Source organism: Zingiber officinale, chromosome 3A (genome assembly GCF_018446385.1).
Source record: "Zingiber officinale cultivar Zhangliang chromosome 3A, Zo_v1.1, whole genome shotgun sequence".
Taxonomy (NCBI): Eukaryota; Viridiplantae; Streptophyta; class Magnoliopsida; order Zingiberales; family Zingiberaceae; genus Zingiber; species Zingiber officinale.
The window spans coordinates 155,655,776-155,677,579 of record NC_055990.1 but is presented as its reverse complement, the minus strand read 5'-3'; the positions used below and the strand labels follow the sequence as shown (position 1 = coordinate 155,677,579).

General features: G+C 41.2%; 3 protein-coding genes across 6 annotated transcripts; 1 reads left to right on the top strand and 2 right to left on the bottom strand.

Annotated features, from left to right (window-relative positions):
• Window positions 1-11,389: 11,389 nt before the first annotated feature.
• LOC122050803 lies at window positions 11,390-12,878 on the bottom strand. The gene is made up of 3 exons (XM_042611679.1): window positions 12,863-12,878; window positions 11,815-12,767; window positions 11,390-11,717 (listed from the first exon to the last, which is right to left on the bottom strand). Exons 1-3 carry the CDS (start codon window positions 12,876-12,878, stop codon window positions 11,436-11,438), a joined length of 1,251 nt encoding a protein of 416 aa, XP_042467613.1. The 3' UTR covers window positions 11,390-11,435.
• Window positions 12,879-14,674: 1,796 nt separating this feature from the next.
• LOC122052940 (protein ANTAGONIST OF LIKE HETEROCHROMATIN PROTEIN 1-like) lies at window positions 14,675-18,624 on the top strand. The gene is made up of 2 exons (XM_042614707.1): window positions 14,675-16,218; window positions 18,049-18,624. Exon 1 carries the CDS (start codon window positions 14,801-14,803, stop codon window positions 16,205-16,207), a length of 1,407 nt encoding a protein of 468 aa, XP_042470641.1. The 5' UTR covers window positions 14,675-14,800; the 3' UTR covers window positions 16,208-16,218; window positions 18,049-18,624.
• A 1,230-nt stretch (window positions 18,625-19,854) lies between these two features.
• LOC122052941 (3-oxoacyl-[acyl-carrier-protein] reductase FabG-like) lies at window positions 19,855-21,735 on the bottom strand. Of its 4 annotated transcripts, none has more exons than XR_006132134.1 (6): window positions 21,121-21,735; window positions 20,764-21,026; window positions 20,599-20,692; window positions 20,410-20,521; window positions 20,185-20,290; window positions 19,855-20,058 (listed from the first exon to the last, which is right to left on the bottom strand). XR_006132134.1 is itself a non-coding variant. In XM_042614710.1 (6 exons), coding segments are annotated over exons 1-6 (750 nt in total). In that variant the 5' UTR covers window positions 21,275-21,728; the 3' UTR covers window positions 19,877-20,056. The 4 variants fall into 4 exon arrangements, 3 of the variants coding, with proteins under 3 accessions (XP_042470644.1, XP_042470643.1, XP_042470645.1); XM_042614710.1 differs by having other exon boundaries at window positions 19,877-20,058; window positions 20,185-20,309; window positions 21,121-21,728; XM_042614709.1 differs by having other exon boundaries at window positions 19,877-20,309; window positions 21,121-21,728.
• Window positions 21,736-21,804: the final 69 nt, after the last annotated feature.

The window sequence follows — 21,804 nt, the reverse complement described above, 5'->3', positions numbered from 1 at the left end:
GGCTTCCAATCGGATAGGGATAATAATAAGTCAACCTCGGGGTTTTGTGTTTACTTTAGGAGGTAAAGTCATAACTATGGAAGAGTGATAAGCATAGGTGTTTTTCTGGACTCCACCATAGAAGCTTAGTATATGGCAAGCCTCTGAGGTAGCCATAAAAGCTGAATGACTCAATAACCTCAAGATAGACTTAGATATGATTTCTGGTTTGTCCAAAGATTGTTACAATTTATTGTAATAATGTTGGTGCAGTAGCAAACTCGAAGAAACCATAAGTCTATAAGGCAAGTAAACACAATAGAGCGCAAGTACCACCCAATACGAGAAATCGTATAAACGAGGAGAAGTTGTTGCTGCCTAGATTGCATCAGGTGATGACCTATAGATCCTTTCACTAAGGTCCTTAAGGCAAGAGCTTTTGATGGGCATGTTGAAGGGTTAGGAATCAGATGTATGGCAGCAGATATGGCAGCTTAGTCTTTTAGTATAAGTGGGAGATTGTTAGAGTGTATACTAAAAGCCTAGCTTTTGGTATAAACATTTATCTAGAAATAAGAATCACATTGGTCAAATGTCTACATTTATGATAAATGTAGTTGCTCAATTAATTTATATTGTAGATAACATAGTGTGTGGTGTCACACACAGAAGATGATGTTATTGGTTCCTTATAAATTATAAACAGTAGCTCACGATCAAAATGGAAAGGAACAAACCATTAGAAGGTCGTAGTGTAATTAGGTATTAGTTTATCTTGACTACATAATTACACTAGTACACTCAGAGTGTATTGAGTAGGACCATTTGAGGTCGTTTCTTTTATACTGACTTTATAAAGGAACAAAGACCTCGGTTATTATGGAAGTGTGTGCTCTTAATCCTAATATAATAACAAGCACATATATTTGATATTTATTTCTTCAATTTATCAATGGGTGAGATTTAGTTCGATGAATCAATAAGCCCGATAAGTTGGGAAATGATATCACTTATAGTGTGTGTTGTTGATTATAGAAGGAAACTGTGTCCTAGTAATCTAGGTTGAGAATGTCCCCAAGAGGAGGTCATAAGGATTGTCATGTTAAACCCTGCAGGTGGACTTAGTCCGACATGACGATGAAGTTGAGTGGTACTACTCTTGGAGCTAGATATTAATTAAGTGAGTTGTCAGTAACTTACTAAATTAGTGGACATTTGTTATCTTAAACACAGGGAGACTAACACACTCATAATAAGAAGGAGGCCAAAAATGTAATTTGGGATTGGTGCGGTAGTTCAATAATAGTTCTCTAGTGGAATGAATTATTATTGATAAAATTAAGTTGTGTGTTCGGGGCGAACACGGGATGCTTAATTTTATCGGGAGACCAAAACCAATTCCTCCTCTCGGTCCCTATCGTAGCCTCTTATTTATAGAGTACTATACCCACCTATACCCACCTTCTATACCCACCAATAGGGGGTCGGCCAAGCTAGCTTGGGAACCAAGCTAGGGACGGCCTAAGTTTGGGTTGACCCTAGCTTAAACCCAAGCTAGTGGGGGCCGGCCAAATTAAATTAAAAATGAATTTTAATTTTAATTTTTATTATTTGGAAGAAATAATTTATTAAAGAGAATTAAAATTAAAATATCTCTCTTGTAAAAGATCTACAAAAGATTAAAGAAAGAGATTAGATCTCTTTCCTTATTTGTAGATTGGTGAGATATTTTATTTTCTCTTTAAAATTATCCACATGTTGATAAAATTAAAATTATAGAAATTTCTTTTTATCAACCATGAAGAGATTTTTAAAGAGAAATTTTAATTTTTTTTAAATTTCCGGAAACAAATTAGGAAGTTTTAATTGTTGATTAAAACTTGTCTAATTTACCTCTTTTGATGTGGCCGGCCATTAGAGATTAATTGGGGAAATTTTATTTTATTTTTTCTCAATTAAATCATGTCAAGGGAATTAAGGAAATTTTATTATAATTAAATTTCCTAATTTGCCTAGGCCAAGGAATATAAAAGAAGGGGTGAGGGTGCCTTCATGAGATATAACATCTATTATTTCTCTCCCTCTTTTATTCCTTGGAGTGGCCGGCCATCCTCTTCTTCTCTCCCTCTTTGTGGTGGCCGAATCTCTCAAAGGCTTGGAGCTCTTGTGGCGGCCGGATACTACTTGGAGAAGAAGAAGAAGGAGAGAAAGCTAGCATCTCTTGGAGCTTGGTTGGTGTTTTGTTCTTCATCCTTGGTTAAGCTATTTGTGGCCGAACCTAGCTAGGAGAAGAAGAAGGTGGTTAGTGGTTTCTCATCTCGGAAGATCGTTGCCCACACAACGTCCGAGGTTAGAAGAGGAATATGATAGAAGATCAAGAGGTTTTTTTCTACAAGGTATAACTAGTAATTTTTCTTTCCGCATCATACTAGTTATTTATGGAAATAATACCAAATACAAGAGGCTTACGTTCTAGTATTTCGAATATGTTTTTCGAAGTTGTGTTCTTTTGTTTTTTTCCCCTTGTGATTTGATTGTTCTTTTCGGTTAACCTAAAGTTATTTTAGGAAATTAAATATTAGATTTCTATAAAAGGTTTTGTCTAGTCGGTGGTGGTTGCTCCCATATCCAAGAAGGTCTTGTGCCTCGCCACGTCAGTACTGGGAACCAATTATGGAAATTAATATTTAATGGAATTAATAACTTAAGGTGATTTGGGTCGAACGTGTTAAGTTCCGCAGGAGATCCAAGTCAAAACCTAAAAGAACATATAGATTAATTTTTGGATCAAACGTGTTAAGTTCCGCAGGCGATCCAAAATTTAATTTAAAAGAACACATGGTAGCTAGGAAAAGGTTCAGACCTTTGTACAAAATTTTTGTACAGTGGAACCTCTAGGTTTTCCGAGTAGCAACCAACAACTCTACACCTCTCTGTCATCCCACCAGACACTGTCATTGTCCGAGCTGCCGCAGGGGACAATTTATGCACCACCAATCGCCTTCATGCCGTCTCAATTCTTGCCGGTGACCCAAGTCTCCCACATCTGACCGGTCCCAACGCCCCAACCTACGGGCAGAGCTACCTTAGAACCCTCTGGCCCTAGTGGTCAGAGACAAATAACAACAATTATCCATTTGCCAACTGAGGAGTGGCGCAGTCCAGACAACATTGCGTCCTGCACCCCAAGCACCACATACGGATCCAAGGGTTGCTTACACAAATATGGGTCGATGCCCGGGCCCGTGTAGCGGTCATCTCTCCGGGAGAGCTCGCGAATAGCCATACAGATGTCCACTGGGGTATGTGTGATGCCTTTGTACTTACTTCTTTTTATCCGCTTAGCCTTTACCATTTTTCTGTTACTGCAGTACTGGGTCGAGAGTCTGGCCATATGCTAGAGACTTAAATTTTTGGAACATGAAGTCCAGCAGTTGCGCACTCCGAGCGGTCAGACAGCGACTTCTGAGACGCACTTGGAGCAGCTGACTGCCAAGGCCGCTCAACTAAAGGTCGATCTGTAAAAGAGTGTCGAGCTGCTGGAGGTAGAGAGGGGCAAGAGTGTCGAGTAGGCTTCACAACTGGCTAGGCTCAATAAGCAGGCCAGCTCCTTCGAGGCAAAGATTCTTTCGGCTAATACCAGGAAGCTTCTAGCCATTAAGGATATGGAGATCAGGAACAAAGAGGCTCGGATCCTGGCCCAAAACCTAAAGGAGGCAGCTTTGAGTGCCAAGTGAGAGAGTCGATCGGCTGAACAAGCAATCGCGCAAGAGCAGCTGACTGCTAAAGATGTTGAGCTGGCTACTTTGAAGGCTGAGCTAGAGGCTTCCCGAATGGCATTGGAAGTTTATCAAGGCATCGAGGCAAGCCGGTTTGAGATTCTGAAGTAAGAATACCTCCACTCGGACCCTTTCAATGACCGACTCACCGATCGGGCGCTCCACCTCTTCATCCTCACCATTGATGAGACGCTCGACCAGCTGAATGGTGGCAGCTATATCTCAACCGCATTGACCAACAAGGTCATCAGCCGGGACAAGCTGACCAAGTCATTTCCCGATGATGTGTTGGATTTGTTAGGATGTATACTAAAAGCCTAGCTTTTTGTATAAACATTTATATTTTGAAATAAGAATCACATTGGTCAAATATCTGTATTTATGTTAAATGTAGTTGTCCATTTAATTTATATTGTAGATAACATGGTGTGTGGTGTCACACAGAAGATCATGTTATCAGTTCCTTATAAATTATAAATAGTAGCTCACAATCAAAATGGATTGGGGTAAACCATTGAAATGCTTGTAGTGTAATTTGGTATTAGTTTATCTTGACTATAAAAATACACTAATACACTATGAGTGTATTGAGCAGGATCATTTGAGGTTGTTCTTTTATACTAACTACATAAAAGAACATGACCTCTGTTATTATGGAAATGTGTACTCTTAATCTCAATATAATAACAAACACATATACTTAGTATTTATTTCTTTAATTTATCAATAGGTGAGATTTATTCAGTTGGATCAATAGGCCTGATAAGTTGGGAAATAATATTATTTATATGGTGTGTTGCTGATTATAGAAAGAAATTATGTCCTAGTAATTTAGGTTGATGATGTCCCTTGAGGAGCTCATAAGGATTGTCATGTAAACCCTGCAGGTGGACCTAGTCCGTCATGACAATGAAGTTGAGTGGTACTACTCTTGGAGCTAGTTGTTAATTAAGTCAGTGACAGTAACTCATTAGATTAATGGACATTCGATATCTTTAACACAGAGAGATTAACGCACTCATAATAAGAAGGAGCTCATAATGTAATATGGGATTGGTGCGGTAGTTCAATAATAACTCTTTAGTGGTATGAGTTATTATTGATGAACTTGAGTTGAGTGTTCGAGGCGAACACAGAAAGCTCAAGCTCATCGGGAGACCAAAACAAATTCCTCCTCTCGGCCCCTGCTGTAACCTCTATAAAGCCTTGTATCCACCAAGTCTACTTTTTACCCAAGTAATGGGTCGGACACATCCTTGCTTGGAGCAAGGGGGTCGGCCAAGCATCAACTTGGAGCCCAAGAGGTGGTTGGCCAAAACCATGCTTGGTGTCCAAGCATGGGGTCGGCCACACCACTAGAATTAAAGGGAGATTTTATTTTGTTAAAATCTTTCCTTTTGTAGTCATTCATGAAGGGATTTAAAAGAGAAATTTTAATTTTAAAATTTTCTTTTATAGTCATCCTCATGGTTTTAAAAGAGAGTTTTAAAATTTTAAAATCTTTCCTTTTATGGCTATCTACAAAAGATTAAAGAGAGATTTTAATTTTGTTAAAATCTTTCTTTATTTGTAGTTATCTATAATGTTTAAAAGAGAAATTTTAATTTTTGATAAAACTTTCCATTTTGTAACCATGATTTAAAAAGAGAAGTTTTAATTAATCTTTCCTTTTTGTAATAGTCTACATGTTTTAAAAGATAGAGATTAATTTTAAAACTTTCCTTTATTGTCATGTACAATAGGAAATTTAGAAAAGAGAGATTTTAATTGTTGTTAAAATTTCCTTTTTAATAAGAGGCCATAAATAAGGAAGTTTTAATTATGTTTAAAACTTTCTTTTTTTGTCATGACCAAGGATTATAAAAGAGAATGAGAGGTTGCCTCATAAGACATACGACCTAAGCCTTGCCTCCTCTCCTCTCTTCCTTGTGGCCGGACCTCTCCTTTCTTCTTCTTTCTTTGTTTTCTTTCCTATAAGGGCCGGCGGCACCTTTCTCCTTGCCTCCTCTTTTGCTTCCTTAGGGCTGGCGGCATCAAGGATTGGAAAATCCTTGTGGTTGATTGCTTGGAGAGGAAGAAGAAGAAGAGGAGTAGCACTTGGTGGCCGGTTGCTTGGAGGAGGAGAAGAAGAAGAAGGAAATTTCCTATTTTGGCATCCGATCCCTTGGTGGCTCGAGAGTCTTGGAGGAGAAGAAGTGGTTCGGGTAGATTTTATCTTGGTAGATCGTCGCCCACACGATGTCCAAGAGAAGGAGAGGATTACAACAGAAGATCAAGAGATCTTTAGCTACAAAGAAAGGTATAACTAATTAATAGTTTCTGCTTCGAATTAGTTAGTTAGTTTTCTTTGCATGGATTATGAAACACCAACACAAGAGGCTAGCGATTTTATGTATCGATTATGTGCTATCGATTTGTATTTTGATTTTGCGTTTCGATCTTGTGTTTCTATTGTGGTCTCTATAGTTAAACCTAGGGTTACTGTAAGAAGTTAAACATCGAATTTCTTTGAAAGACTTTATCTAGGAAGTGGTGGATGATCTCATACCCAAGAAGGCCTAATGTCTCAGCATGTTTAACCTGGAAGCCGATCTTTGAAATATATGTTTAATCATCTTCTGTAATATGGTTTAACTTAGGAAGATCACATCGGTTAAACTTGGAGTAAAAATATTAAGTATCGTTTCCAATCCAAGTTTAACTTCTGAAGAGCAACTTGGATTAATAATGTTAAGAATCGTTTGCAATCCAAATTTAACTTTAGTAGAGCACATGGGTAGCTAGGTTAAGTTATGTGCTTGTACAAATTTTTGTACAGGAGAAACAGAACAGAATCCAGGTGTTGCAACCAATAGGATTACCTTGAGTGACCCCACCGCCTGCGAAGCTCGCCTTCTTTTGTACTTCCCCTTGTAAACTTGTAAAAATTTTCTAAGTCTTAATGCATGATCGCCCATTCGGCATATCTTTGTTTATTTGGTTATCACACTTGTTCATGGATGCATCGCCGCTCGAATCGAGTAAGACTACGAACCACTTATCGTTTTACGAAAAATTTCTAAGTGTGGTGTTATGTCCTCCAGATTGTCGATGTAACCATTCGCTGGGATGTCCGAGCGATCTGTTCAACGCTTTCGAATGGCCTTATTTTAGTAAAAACTGCTTCTTGGAGCAATATGTTTCCTGGTCAGCCTTATTCTCAACTTACATATTCGTCGAACCTCTTCATTTGTCGTAGACTTGGTTTTAGAGTGGTCGATCAACCGTTATTCATTGTAGACTCGGATTTATAGTCGTTGCTTGGATGTTGAAGGCATAGACTTGCCTTTTAAGTCGTTGCTCAACTGTTAACGAAGACTTGGATTTATAGTCGTCGCTCGACTGTTGAAGGCGCACACTTGGGTTTAAAGTCGCCGCTCGACTGTTGACGAAAACTTAGGTTTAAAGTCGCCACTCGACTGTTGACGAAGACTTAGGTTTAAAGTCGCCCCTCAACTATTGATGAAGACTTGGGTTTAAAGTCATCACTCAGCTGTTGAAGGCGCAAACTTGGGTTTAAAGTCGTCACTCGACTGTTGACGAAGACAAGGGTTTAAAGTCACCGCTCGACTGTTGATAAAGATAGAGGTTTAAGGTCACCGCTCGACTGTTAATGAAGATAGGGGTTTAAGGTCGTCGCTCGACTATTGACAAAAATAGGGATTTAAGGTCGTCGCTCGACCGTTGACAAAGAGGGTGGAAAGCTGGGGATGTGGCTATTGCGTTGACTGAATGTAGTCTGTGTCCCGCTCTACAAAACAAGCAACGTCAGTCCCGAGCCAGGGAAGGGGTCCCCGGCGTTGGCCCTCTGAAGCTTAAGTCAGTCACCAGAACTATAGACGAAAGCGGAACAACAGTAACACAAGCGCAAACAGTAATAACGCGCGTACTTCCACTGGTGCCTCGACCCTCTTTTATATAGAGCTCTGGTGAGCGACGTGCACGTTCCTCGAGGCATGGACACGTTCTCTAATGTCTCCTATGAAATGACCTGTCAGGAAAGTGTGTTTGACATCATACCTTAACAGGGTATGCATATCCCTGACAAAACAGTAGAAGCTTCCGTCGTACGATCCATCTGTTGACCATGCCTTGTGTCAACGACACTATCTCCTAAAAGATATTGAGAGATATAACAATGATCTCACTGCTTGGCCGAGCGGGGTAGCCGCTTGGCTGGGACTTCTCCGCTTTGTCGGTCTCAGAGAGATAACAATGTTCCCACTGCTTGGCTAAGCTGGGTAGTTGCTCGGTCGGAACTCCTCCGCTCTGTTGGCCTAAGAGAGATAACACTGGTCCCACTGCTTAGCCGAGCGAGGTAGCCGCTTGGCCAGGACTTCTCCACTCTATAGGCCTCGTTGCTCTTCCTTGCGGTGACTGGGCGTAGTAGCTTGTCTATCCCGCTCGGGCAAGCTCTTCGATCTCCTCAACATCCTGCCGCTCCTCACTGAGCGTCTGACTGTCTTATCATATTATCTAGAGTTGGACGGTTTGGCCCGCTCGGACACTGATTGACCCGACCGGTCGTTGTATTCTCTTGTCGATCGGACATTGATTATCCCGACCAGTTGTTATAGTCGACCTCCGCTCGGACACTATAGGTGAGTCTTTTGATATCTCGCATTGACCATCTTAATTTTAACTTTTATTTCGACATTTGATCTACGTCGGACGGATCCCCTTCATCGCCGCATCAAGAGGGTTTGAGAAATTTCTATATAATATATTACTATTAAAAATAATTGTGTTGGGTGCGGCCTCATAGTCTATATATAAATCCGCCCCTTGAATGCTTTTTTCCGCCAAGATAGTGAACTGAAGCTGCATTTTCTTTTTTTGATTTTCTGAATTTCTAAACGATTGGCCTGTCTAACCGTTGTTTGCCTCGTGCCCCGAGCCGCAGGTGAGGAAAGCGAGGGGTCATGAGCTTACACGAACGAGTAAGCTCTTGAGAGATAGGAAAGCCTAATGGCTCATCAGTTGATCAGCATGGGGTGCACTTATGTCCATACAGGTTAAATCTTCCAGTTCACCTGAATGATTCAGCCTGCGACAATGCTTCGCTCTTCGATGGAAGCTCCACTTGCAGCACAGCGAGCACAAAGGACTCCACCACGGAAGAGTTATGGGAGCATACGTCTGGCGAATCTGATTCCGTTAGCTCGAACAGCTCCTTGATAATCATCTCTGACAGTTCTGATGGCTTCACTTCTCCTCTCGGTTCTCAGCATTGGCATCTGAAAGGTGATGTCCCAACACCAATGACAGGTCGTGGGCCAAATGCCAGTTCCTCCGGCTGGGAAATTGATGAGACAGTGGTCTAGAGGAGCTCGTTTCTGTAAATAGATGATGATACTGAACACAGTAGGAATTTTAATGAGATTGACAAAAATAGGCAACATAAGGGGAGTTCTGGTGAATTATGGAGAAAATCAACACAAGAACCAACTCCCCAAACATTTTATTGATTTCGGTCATTGCAAATTAAATGTAAAGAAAAGAAGAGAGTAGGATTTAAATTTAATTTTTCATTTTCTTAAAACCAATGTTTTCATCTACAAAGAAAGTAGTAGCTAAGTGTCGGGGTGATAAATTTTAGCCCGATATGAAAATACGATCCGAATCGTATAAAAAAAATCAGATTAGGGTCAAATTTTATTAGATTCAGATCGGATTTGGATAGACATGATTTGATATGATTAATAAATGGGTTTATTCAGGTCAATCTGAAATGATTCAATTACAATCCGTAAATTTATTTATAAATATTTTCGGATTGCATTATGATTGAATTCGGGTTAAAATAAATCTATTTTTAATAAAATCGGTCTTTCCAGTTGGATTTGGATTGAGTTCAGGTTAAGATGAACATATTTTTATAAATGGATCATTTCTGATTAAGTCTTATTCAAATTAAATTCAGATTATGAGTCATTTTAGGTCGGATTAAAATTAAATATATATAAACAGGTCTAGTTCAGACCGAACAATTTGACTAAAATAATATTAATTAAGTCCAATTTAAATTTTAACATTCTAAACTGTTAATTTATTAATCTGAATCGACACGAATTAGCGCTCATAGCCAAGTGGTATGCATCTGGGGTTCTATTTAATTTCTACATCTTCACTTCTCCCATAAAGTAATACTCAAGCCATTCTCCCACTTAACTCGAGCCGCTGAGTCTCTCATGGATGACAATGATGTTTAATATAAATATTTGAATTTAATTTGATGTATGAAAAATTAATATACAAAAGGTTTAGGGTTTAGAAATAATTTACGCACTAAAATTAAATGGTAATATTTAATGTGATAGAAAAATATTAATGGTAGATATATAAATCGAAGCAATTTAAAATTGTCACGAAAGACTGAGGTATTATTTGATTCTTTCTTATAAATTGGAATAATAATTGGAATAGAAATTATAGTGTTATGGAATAAAACAGGTATGAATAGAAATATTATTTTTAAAAATAATATTTGATTAGTTGAATATTTTTTATTGGAATAAATCAAAATTTCTTTTTTTACTATTAGAGGAAAATAAGAGAAAAAAATAGATGTTAGAAAAAATTGAATGTGATAGAAAAATATGATAAGAAAATGATAAGAAAAAAGTAGGATGAGAGAGAAAGTATGATGAAAGAAAATGAATAAAGAGAGTATGATGTGAGAGAGCATGTAGCAAAAAAATGATTCGCTCACCTAGTGCCCTTGTTGATGTTAGAGAGCTTGATGAGAGAGGATGAGGAGAGAGAAAAAATAATCAGAGAGAAAATACGATCAGGGAGAAAATGAGATGGGAGAGAATAAAGAGAGAATGTGTGATAAAAGAAAATGGAAAGCAATAGTGTGTGATGGCAAAAGGTGAATACACTCGCCCCTAGCGCCCCCGTCAACCCGTCCCAGGGCCAACACGGAGAGAAGCAAGAGTGTGTGATAGAAGAGATTGAGGAGAGAAAGAGTATAATGAAAGAGAAAGTGTGATGGGAAAGAAAGTATGATGAGAAAAAAATAAAGAAAGAGAATGTGATAAGAGAGAAAGCATAGTGGCAAAATGCGTCTACGCTCGCTCTCATCGCCCCTGCCAACCCGTCCCAGAGCCAACACGGAGGAGGTAAATTTCTAGTGACTACTAACCTTTGGAATAGTGACTAGTGCATAAAGGAGACATTTACCTCGGCTATGCCGAGATTCGAATCCTAGACCTTATGGTGGCGATACGTCATACGTTAGCCACTAGACCATCCTGAGAGAACTCGTGATAGGATAGAAAATATGATGAGAAAGTATGAGGAGAAAACGAAGAGAAAGAAAGTATAGTGATAAAATAAGTAGAGAGAAAATATGATAAGAAAAAATAACAGAATAGATATGAAAGAAAAATTAAATAAATATATTAAAAAAATTATCTAAAATTTAATTTTTATTTTTATTCCCATCCAAATACAAGAGAGGAAATGAGTTCCATCACTACCTAAATTTTAAAATTTTTATTCTAAAATATTAATTTAATTCTCATCAATCAAATAAAAAATTTAGAAATAAATCAATTTCCTTGTTTTCAAATACTAAATCAAAGCCAGATGAATGGTCATGCACGAAAGGAATCTTTCACTAGATTGGAGTAACTAAAGGCCTCTCCCACCTTGCATTTGTGTATTCCGGAACTTGCTGTCTGCCCATGTAAACAAAGCGCGAGTCAAGCAATATTGGGTCATCTTTATCTTTTTTGTCGTGCACAGTGGAAGAAGAAGAGCTTTCATTAAATTAAGGTGAGCGAGGAGTTCATTGATTAAACCGCTCTTTCTCCCTCTCACTCCAGAGAGTCCAGGGTCATCTTTATCCCTCTCCTCCTGGAAGCTGTCATGTGCGATTCCTCTCTTTCTCTTTCGCTTTCTCTTTCTATCTTCCTACAATTGTCAAAAAAGAGTCGAAAGAGCAACACAGGGAAGCCGAAGGAGATAAGAAAGCTCGATATATAGAGATCAAGAGACTTCAACCACATACTTCTTCCCCAACGCTCTGCGAGTGCCCATTTAACTCGACCTTCTTTTGCTCCAGCCTCATAGCCTTTCCCTCAACTGAGCAGTACTCTGTTCTATACGTTCTAAGTCTCAACAACTTCTGCAGTTTGCTCGCGGCATGAAGGACAGATCCCTTCAGCACCATTATCTCCAACAGCAACAAGTACAGGGGAGTCCCTGCGAAGACGTGGACAGCAGCCGGAGCAGCGGCGAGGCGAAGAGACCGAATCCCGACGTGGAGCCCAAAGGGAGGGTAGGAGGTGAGTCGACTATTGAGGCGGCGAAGCGGCCGCGGGGACGGCCCCCGGGGTCCAAGAACAAGCCCAAGCTGCCCGTCGTCATCACGCGCGAAGCCGAGCCCTCCGCCGCCATGCGCCCGCACTTGCTCGAGATCTCCTCCGGCCACGACATCGCTGACTCGCTGGCCGTGTTCTCCCGCCGTCGTAACCTCGGCTTCTGCGTTCTCTCCGGCACCGGCGCCGTCGCCAACGTCTCCCTCCGTCAGCCCCACGGAGGCATGGCCGCCGCACCGGCCATGATCACTTTGCGAGGCCGCTTCGAGATCCTCTCCGTCTCGGCCACCTTCCTCCCGCCAGCCATGGCCAAGCTGTCGTCCGCCGCCGGGGGCTATAGCATCTCGATCTCTCTGGCGGGGCCGCAGGGACTCGTGGTGGGTGGAACGGTGGCCGGGCCGCTGGTGGCCGCGGAGACAGTAGCGCTGGTGGTGGCGGCATTCACAAACCCGACCTTCCACCGGCTCCCGGCTGAGGACGACGAGCCGGCCTCTGTTCCGTTCTCCGGCAACATGCAGGAGCGCGACCAAGGGCCGGCGGCCGACTCGACCGGCCTGTTCACATATGGCAGCCACGTGCCATCGGACTCGGGTTGTTGGGCACCCATCTCTCGTCCACCGCAACCTCCTCCTCCATTCTGATGCTTAAACTAATTATTCCTCCGCTCTGTTTCCATAATTTCCCTGCTACTGAAAAAGAGTCGATGACTTCCCCACTTTTATCCTTTCTTTAATTAGCTTCGCTGGAGTGCCATCGACATAGCAACGTTGTCAAGGAAGACTCTAAAAACAAGCGATTGCTTTAATTCCTTGATCACCCAAAATCACTCTCTAATTGCTACGATCCCGAATTAAGATTTATGAAATGATAGTAAAATGGCGTGTGGGCCGTGTGGCAGTGGCCGGGGAGGCGGAAGATCTATTTGGCACCTTTCTGTGGGCATTTTAGGGGACAAAGAATGGAGTGCTCTCCTCGGAAGGAGTGGCTGGGGAATGCTCGTCAGACTCGGAGTGGGGTTTAGCAGAGCAAGACAGACTCAGTCCAGCACAGAGATACGCACGCGATCTGTTCCCTGATGGATCACTTTTCCATCTCTCTTTCACACTCCTGTCTGGTTCGGTACTGTTTCCCCGTCCTTATCTACCATCAGTGCCTTCTCTGGTGCAAGTTTGGCAGGAGCGTGTACTTTTTGACTCGAGGGCCTTCGGCTTTAGCCGCGGGAAGGAAAGTGCGTGCGTTGGGCGATTCAAAAGCAGCCCGCCTTCAAAGAGAGGCAGAGAACTCCGGGAACCTGGACTTTTTCCTCGAGGTAGGAGGGTTCACACTTTTCAGCTATCTGAAACGACGTATCTAACTAGAGGAAAGTAAAAGCTCTGAGGTGAAATCACACAGAGAAGAGAAGACCTTTGTTCACTAAGCATGGTGAGCGAGATGCAAAGGAAGCAAAGTGGTGACAGGCTTACTTGCATGCAGATCAACCGGTTACTTTAGCAACATTTATTGAGTTTATTATTGAATCTGAACGTTGCATTCGACATTGACATTTAAGCTTGAACTCACCTTGAAGATCAACAACACCTTGAACTCATGTTCTAAACGTATTTCCCAATTCAAGCTTATAATTAAATAAGATGCTGTCATTTGTTGAAGTGGATTACTGGCAAGATAGATATGGAAAAATACGATACCCTGGAGTTTACTTTAATATTGGCAAACAAAGGCGGCGTGTTAAGTGACATGTAGATTTGATTACGAGCACTTATTCTCACCCTTTAGCTAGAGTGATCCGAGAATTTTTGTTTCTTTTACTATAGGAGAAATAAAATGGCCAAGTGATCACCTTTTTAACACCCTAAATATGAAATATCATTTTTACATAGTTTTAGAATATATTTTTACTATAGAAATGAGATTTTGGTCCATATATACGTAAGGGGAACCTCATTCCAAAGTCAACTCGAATTTATAATATGGATGTCAACTCTTTTACATGAATAATAAAATGAAGGTGGGTGGGACACTACTTTGATGCTACTAACAGCCTCTTTTTAAGCTGGCATATATTAAAAATCCATATAATAATTTTATTTAAAAGTGTTATGTGATTAATTTAAAAGTATTCAATTTCATCTCAAAGTAGATTTATCTATTCAAATTTAAAATTAAAAGAAAAAAAATCTCAAATATTATTTTTTTATTCTAAGCTGCTAAATAACTATTTTTTAGTGTTCGATCATTTTAAAAATATGAATGAATTTCATTGTTCTTATAAAGATTTATATATTTAAATTTAAATTTAAGAGAAAACTCTCATAATAATTTTTGTTTAAAATTGTTAGACATCTTAAATCAGACGTGTACAATGATTGATGTATTGTAGTTCTAAGTGACATGATCTTACATTAGTTTTGTTTTTTTTCATTGAGAGGGTGATCTTACATTAGTTAACGGAACAGGAGAGCAACTATTTTACAGTCAAAGCGGAGGGTGGTGTCGAGCCTCGGCCGATGAACATTGTCATGGTTGTGTCGTCCCGTTCAATCTGATCCAACTTCAAACAGGGCCTGGTCTTTCCAAGCCCACTTTCCCTTTCCCTTCCAGTCCCACTTCGTCCTCTCTCTCTCTCTCTTCTGGGGGGCGCTTGGAGTGAGGGAGAAGGAGAAGGGGAGAAGGAGAATGGACGATCTGTCTTCGTTGTTGATGCTTTCCAACCTCCTCCACCTCCAAACCTACCTCGATCCCACCACCTCCTCCCCCCCTTCGCCCTCTTCCTTACCCTCCACCTCCTCTGCCGCTGCTCCTCTCCTCTTCTTCGCCATCGCCTCCGTCCTCTCCTACGCCTCCTCCTCCCTCCGTGATCGCCGCCCTCGCCGTCGCCGCCGCTGCCACAGCTCCTCCTCCCTTTCACCGCCGCCCCGCCCTTCCCGCTCTCTCGCCTCCGCCTCCTCAGCCTTCTTCCTTTCCCCCGATCGCGCTCTCTCCATGGATCCGTCTTCCCGTGACACCCGCTTCCGATCCTTGTACGGGATCTCCTACCCCATCTTCGAAACCCTCCTCAAGAGCCTCCGCCACCTTGACGCCGCTTCGCTCCCCTCTTCTCTCCCACTCGACCGCGCTCTCTCCATCTCCCTCTCTCGCCTCTCCCGAGGCCTCTCCTCACGCTCCCTAGCCAGATCCCTCGGCGTTTCCCCCAGCATCGTCTCCCGCTGCACTCACGCCCTCACCCGCCTTCTCTCCACACGTCTATACCCCCACTACGTCACCCTTCCGACCACCCCCGACCACCTCCTCTCCACCATTCAGTTCTTCAAGGATCTCACTGGCCTGCCTAACCTTGCCGCCGCCATCGCATCCTCACCCGTCCGCCTCCGCCCCTCGTCACCTTCCGATTCGGCTGCCGAGTATGGTGCCGATCTCCTCCGATCGACGAGTCGTTCCTTCCCCTCCATCCTCCTCCAGGCCGTTTCCGACCACCGCAAGATCTTCTTGGACGCCTGTGTTCGGGCACCCGGATCCTCGGATCCCGCCTCCCACTTCCGCGAGAGCAGCCTGTACCACCGCCTCCTCGACGAGGACAACCCCCTCCCCTTTCGGGACAATATCATCACCGTCCACGGTCAACGTGCCCGCTCTTACCTCATTGGTGACTCGTCCTACCCGCTCCTACCCTTCCTACTCACCCCCTTTTCTACGCCGGCTTCTTCAGTGTCATCGGCCAGTACTTCAGGTGCATACGCACGAGAGATGTTTGATTCTGCCCTTGCTAAAGGTAGGGCGGCGTCGGTGGAGGCAGCGATTGCATTGCTGAAGGGAAGATGGAAGATTCTCCGGAATCTCAATGTGGGGCTTGATCATGCTGCTCAAACGGTTGTTGCGTGTGTGGTTCTCCACAACATGTGTCAGTTCGCAAAGGAGCCAGAGGATGAGGGGAGGTACATGTGGCGGGATCCGCCAGAGAGTTCACAATCGGCTAGCCTGGTGGATAGCGAGAGATCTCTATCCTACTTGGGTAAGACCCTACGGCAGGCGTTGGCGGATGATCTCTATGAGCGACAGCATAAGCATAGCTCAGGAGCAAGATGAGCGATTTTCAGGTACGGAAAAATGGTTATATTGCTTACTGGAATTCTATCAACTCGCCCTTTACATACCCGTGCTTTTGGCTTGCTGTTTATTTGTTCTATATTAATGCAGAATATGTGGCTAGCTGTTTTATAGTTCCTGATTCTTGTAAATGTTTCCTCTAAATTTATCGAACATGGTATGTACTAAAAACAATAATGACTCCATCTATTTAATCGAAGACAAATGTTTGACATTTAATGGTCTTAATTGTCATAATATGTCCTAATCTCCATTAGGCAGTTACTAAATTTTGTTTGTGGTATACTAGTTTTGATGGGGGTATTGACAGCGATGACCTATTGTATTTTGTTGATAGCATATCTATCCTCTTCTACAAATTCATGATTTCTTTATTTAAGCCCTTGTGCACTTAAATAACTTCCACTACAAAAAAAATAACGTGGCATCCAAATCTTATGACATATTTGGATTCCAAATATCATTCAACTTTTGTGTTACCTTGCACGACTACTAGTTAGGGAAGTATCGTCAGCACAGACTATCAAAATTATTTTCATAGCGGTGATATGTTGGTCAAATAATGAATAAATTTGCATTGTACCACTTTAAAAAAATACGAGTGACCATTTCATAAAAATTCAAACCATATATGAGGATTAAGCTTGAGACCATAAATCATCTCTTTTCCATACTTTCTTTGTGTGCAACATAATCTAGAGGTTGAGTGACGTTAACTTTATCAGAAATATCACCACATAGAGGAAGGTATTTTTGACATTCATTCAAACATTTGCTGATTTTAACAATCAAGAAAGAAAGAAGACAAAAATAAATCGTTGCCAAGAATGTGTCAATCATCTTATAAGTCTGACTATCCTTTGACAATTAGCTTTGAAATGATCCATTTTGCCATCCAAAAGATTAATTGTAAGTATTTTGTAGCTTAATTCAGTTTTTTGGGCAATGTTACACATTATTGTCCATTTGCTTATATTTTCTTAAAAAAATTGAGCTGCCTATGTATTATCTTTATGTGATGGCTCAACCATGTACCACCTTTGTACTTTTTAAAAAAAAATATTGCATTTGATAATTAGGAAGTCATGTTTATATATATTTGACAACTTTGGGGTCAAATTGACATAATAAACATTTGAAGAGCCAAATTAAGTGTTTTTTTAACTTCAGGAGCTAAACTGAAATTCCTAATTGTTTTTGTTACTGATTAGATAGGTAAATACAATGTGGTTGTGCCAGTCCAATATCGAACTACCAGTTATCATTCAAAACTTAATTGTTTTTTCTTCCAGTACTTCACAATTCTTCTTCATAGCATTAGCCATAAAATAGAAGGATATTTTTCTTTCTCTTGACGTAATGTATTAGTAGTTAAATTTGAAAAGTACTGGCAAATTATTTGGATATTCTAGCGTGTCTCAGTGGGACAGTTTGTGGTGGTGATGACATGGAAATTATTATTGACACAGTTACTTGTGGTGGAAGGTCTAAGGGTTCTATATTAAATAATGGTTTCTTCTTCCAGTGAATCTTCCTTCTGAAAAACTTTGAGTTTTGCATTCTAGTAATTTTGTGTTTGTTATTGTGTCAATTTTTATGATTGGTATCCAATCAATTTAATCATTTCATGATATGGGAGCATCCATCCTTGAAATTGTCAGTTATGATGCATTCTCCACTAATGGTTATAGATGTTAGGTTCGTTTGATGTGTATGCAAGGAAAACTGAACGATTCTGTCATGCTTAATTTTGAGTTCAAGTGGAGATTTTTTTGAAGTTATGCTAAGTACAAGTTATATTGATCATGTGATAATTGCAGGAAACTCATGGGTGATCTGATAATTAAGTTGACGCCTTTGGTCAGGGATTCATCAAAGCCCAATTGTATGGATGCCCTAATCTTTAGCATCAAAAGCCCAATATGCCTGAAACACCAGCTTAGCCACTTGAATTTGTGAAGGCTACTTTTCCTGCAACTGAAGAATGAATGATTTGACTTAAGAATCCGTTGCTGCAGTCTGTGCCAGTGTGGGTTTCCCAGTGCCAAATATTAGTGATAGGGCAATTTTATTGGATTTATATAACTAACAATTTCCCATGGGAATATCTTATCTGGCTTTGCTAGCTACTGTCTGACAGCCGTGAGACATAAAAGCCATGCAGTCTTAGCATTGAAGAAATCAGAAAGGGCAGAACTCAACTAGTAGCAAGACAAGGGGATCAATTTGTTTTTTTGTTTTCAATAGTGATTATTGGGAAACAAATTGTTGTTAACGGTTGACTGACTTGAATTTGTAGTTCCCTTGCCACATTGATGCTCACATTATTGGATAATTGCAACTTGCAGTTGCAGGGATGGACTCTTTTAGTCTTAAATGATATAATGTGAGTTGATGTGTGCTATGAGCTAGTACCAGAGTTCTTCCATGGAAAGGGTAAGTGAATTACTGAATGGGCTGTTAGATTGTGGATATAAATTTTAGCAAGATTTTTAAATGTCTAGTTTTTTTAGATTGAAATGATGCGGATTATATATTTAAGTTGCATCCAGTTCCATTCTGTAGGGTATCAATATCTGGTTCCACTTTATGCCTCAAGCCAACTGGTGCTTATAAGGACCCAGGGCCACTCATAGCCATATGGGACCTGGCAACTCATCTTTTCATAAATATTTGAGGCCTTTCCGATATTCTCAGATTCATTATTCTCCATTCCTTTCTCATCGTGCTGCCATCAATTGACTTTACAGGTGGGCATCTCCTGCAAATGCAAAAAAGGTGAGCGGGACGTATCGGTGATTTTTTATTATTGTTGTTGTTTTACTCGGTGATTTTCTATTATTGTCGTTGTTTTAATTTGAACCATGGAATCCATCTCTGTGATCACTTGAATTTTTAAATTAAGGTAATCTATCCATATATGGTTAGCTAAGGAAAGTTTATGGAAGAATTACAAGACTACCAGATGTTCTCGGTCTTTATCTTACATGCACTCAGTTGAATGTATCTTTTTATTCTAGCATATCCGTTTTAGACGTGAAAAATTAATGTTTTTTGGATGGATTTATCACTATCTCAACTATTTTTTTATGGTTTTGTTTGTTGGCACCAATGTTACGTGGTATGTGTGGAGTGTGGTTCACATTGGGTATATGCGAACTGTTTTTGCCACCCGCTCAAGCATTACCCGCGTCTTTTTTTTTCCTTCTACTTCTACTTCTAGATAGAGAATAGATTCTGTGTAGCAATGATTTGATTATTGCAGACACTCCCATTAGTTCTGCTCAGAATGAAAATAATATCCCTCATTGCCGACCCATTTCCTTTTCAGTCAAAAAGTATAAATGATTGATAGTGCTACTAGCGAAAAAAGATAATGCTGTATTGCACATTTTTTTTTCCTTCTTCTAGTTAGTCCTCTGGGCACGCAAATTTGTATTATTGATTTGATTGTATCTATCTAGCAGCTGAACTAGTTTTGCCAACTAATATGACTGTAAATGATAAGAATCTTTAGTGATTATAAATGACAATTTTAAATTTTGTCTTATTATCTTCCCAGGATAACTTTTTCATTGTGAGATAAATTTAGAACATAATTTATGCATACTCACAAGTTAATTTTTAGCAATTATAAATGATAATTTTAGATATTAATTTTGAAGATAAGATAGCTTTTTCATGGTGAGATAAATTTAACCATAGTCACCCTGGTAAAAACAAAATCACAACACGACATACGTTCACCAGTACACTTCATGTGCACTCGGCAATGACACGACTCGTCCCTCATATCCATACGCTCCACATTTTCCATGTTGTCTCCTTTCCTGCACTCATATTATCCCATGGGCCCAGCAATGATTGGTACATAGATTCAAAGAATCATAATATTAACCATTTTTCTTTTGCAGGTAACAATTAATGGATAAATGATGATGAATCATGCAACCTACAGAGGCCTGTCGCTCGCAGGTCGATCTCCTGCGTCCATGCGCCCTTCTTCTGCGTATGGATGTGCCAGTAAGTTTGTGCTAATGCATCTGGATCCAACGTTGTGTTCTGTTCTCCAATTGACGATCTATTACATGCATTCAGAAAAATATACATATATATATATATATGCAAAAAACAGGAAAATCAAAGAATTGATTCGATGTAAAATCTTATCCACTGCTGACCTTGGAGAACCAATAACCCCGTCGATGATGACATGCGTGACGTGAATTCCAGACGATTGGAACTCTCTCGCAAGGCATTGAGACAATCCCCTCAGAGCAAATTTACCACAGCCTGCACCACCAGTTATGTAATTAATTAATTAACACCCTCTTAGCTTTTAGCACGGTAAGGTTGCTAATTAATCTTACTTAGCTCGCAGTAGCCTGCAAATCCAATAAGCGAGGCGGAAGAACCGGTGAAGATTATGGTGCCTCTGCGCCTCTCGACCATGCCGGGAATCACCTAGTTGATATCGAGCCAGCAGATAATTAAGCTGCATACGCACATGAGTGAAAATGAATAAGTTTCGGTACATGTTGGGCGCAGTGGAAGGCTCCGACAGCGGAGACGGAGAGGGAGCGCTCGAAGGATTGGGCGGTGACGGCCGTGAAACTGATGGGTGGGCTGGAGACGGGCGGCTCGCATGCATTGAACACCAGCACTTCGAGGAAGCCGAGGGAGAGCACCACCTCGAAGGCCTCGCGGACCGACTTGGAGTCGGAACAGTCGATGCGGATGGCAAACACCTGCGCCTTCGCCTCGCCGGCGATCTCCTCCGCCAACGCAGATAGCTTACCTAGACAAATTGAGAAGATTTACACTATTATTAATTCGGAAAGTAGAAAGATGAGCTAGAATTGATCGATGGATGGGCGGGTCTGGGTGCGTGCCGAGGTCGCGGGCCAGAATGGCGACGGTGTAGCCTTCGTGAGCGAACTTGCTGGCGACGGAGCGGCCGAGCTTGGGGCCGACGCCGATGACGGCGGCGATGCCGCGGGGGGAGGTGGAGCATGACATGGACCGCATGCTAATTGTCGTCGACATGCTTTAATGGAGGATTGAGAGAGGGAGGAAAATGGAACATGCAGCGGGCGCGGAATGTCTGTAACGTTGATGGAACGTTTGTTACCGACCTCAAACGGATTACGGAAATTGAGATTTATCTCCTTTGGGTTTTTATCGCTTTTCTTGGTTGCTTTCCATGGAGATTCCTTGCTATCCGATCAGATTTGGACAGCCGCCACGTTTGGCCCACGGTGGTGTGACGTGTTGTGGTTTAGTCAAGGCATAAAGAGGATGGATAAACATGCAGACGGCTTCAACCTCGCTCGAATTGTCATCTGATTAAAAGAATTTGCGAGATGTGACGAGGGTTACATTGCAGTGACAATGTCCAGTTTCGTTAGCCTAAATTTGTCCTGATAATTTTGCAGTTGGCAGCGCCTTCAAATAGGGAAAATAAAAGCAAGCAGCAGGAACCGTGACATTTTCGCTTGTCCTTCAGACAGAACTTCTAATTGTTTTCACTTGTTTTCTGTTTCATCCAAATTCTCCGGGAGCATTCCCAACTAAAT

Coding starts and splice junctions, on each gene's coding strand:
- LOC122050803 (XM_042611679.1), bottom strand. Junction 11,718..11,814: donor CGCAGAGCGTTGGGGAAGAA/GTATGTGGTTGA, acceptor TGACAATTGTAG/GAAGATAGAAAGAGAAAGCG.
- LOC122052940 (XM_042614707.1), top strand. CDS start 14,801: ATGGACGATCTGTCTTCGTTGTTGATGCTTTCCAACCTCCTCCACCTC.
- LOC122052941 (XM_042614709.1), bottom strand. CDS start 21,274: ATGTCGACGACAATTAGCATGCGGTCCATGTCATGCTCCACCTCCCCC. Junction 20,693..20,763: donor CCTTCCACTGCGCCCAACAT/GTACCGAAACTT, acceptor GATATCAACTAG/GTGATTCCCGGCATGGTCGA. Junction 20,522..20,598: donor TGCAGGCTACTGCGAGCTAA/GTAAGATTAATT, acceptor CTGGTGGTGCAG/GCTGTGGTAAATTTGCTCTG.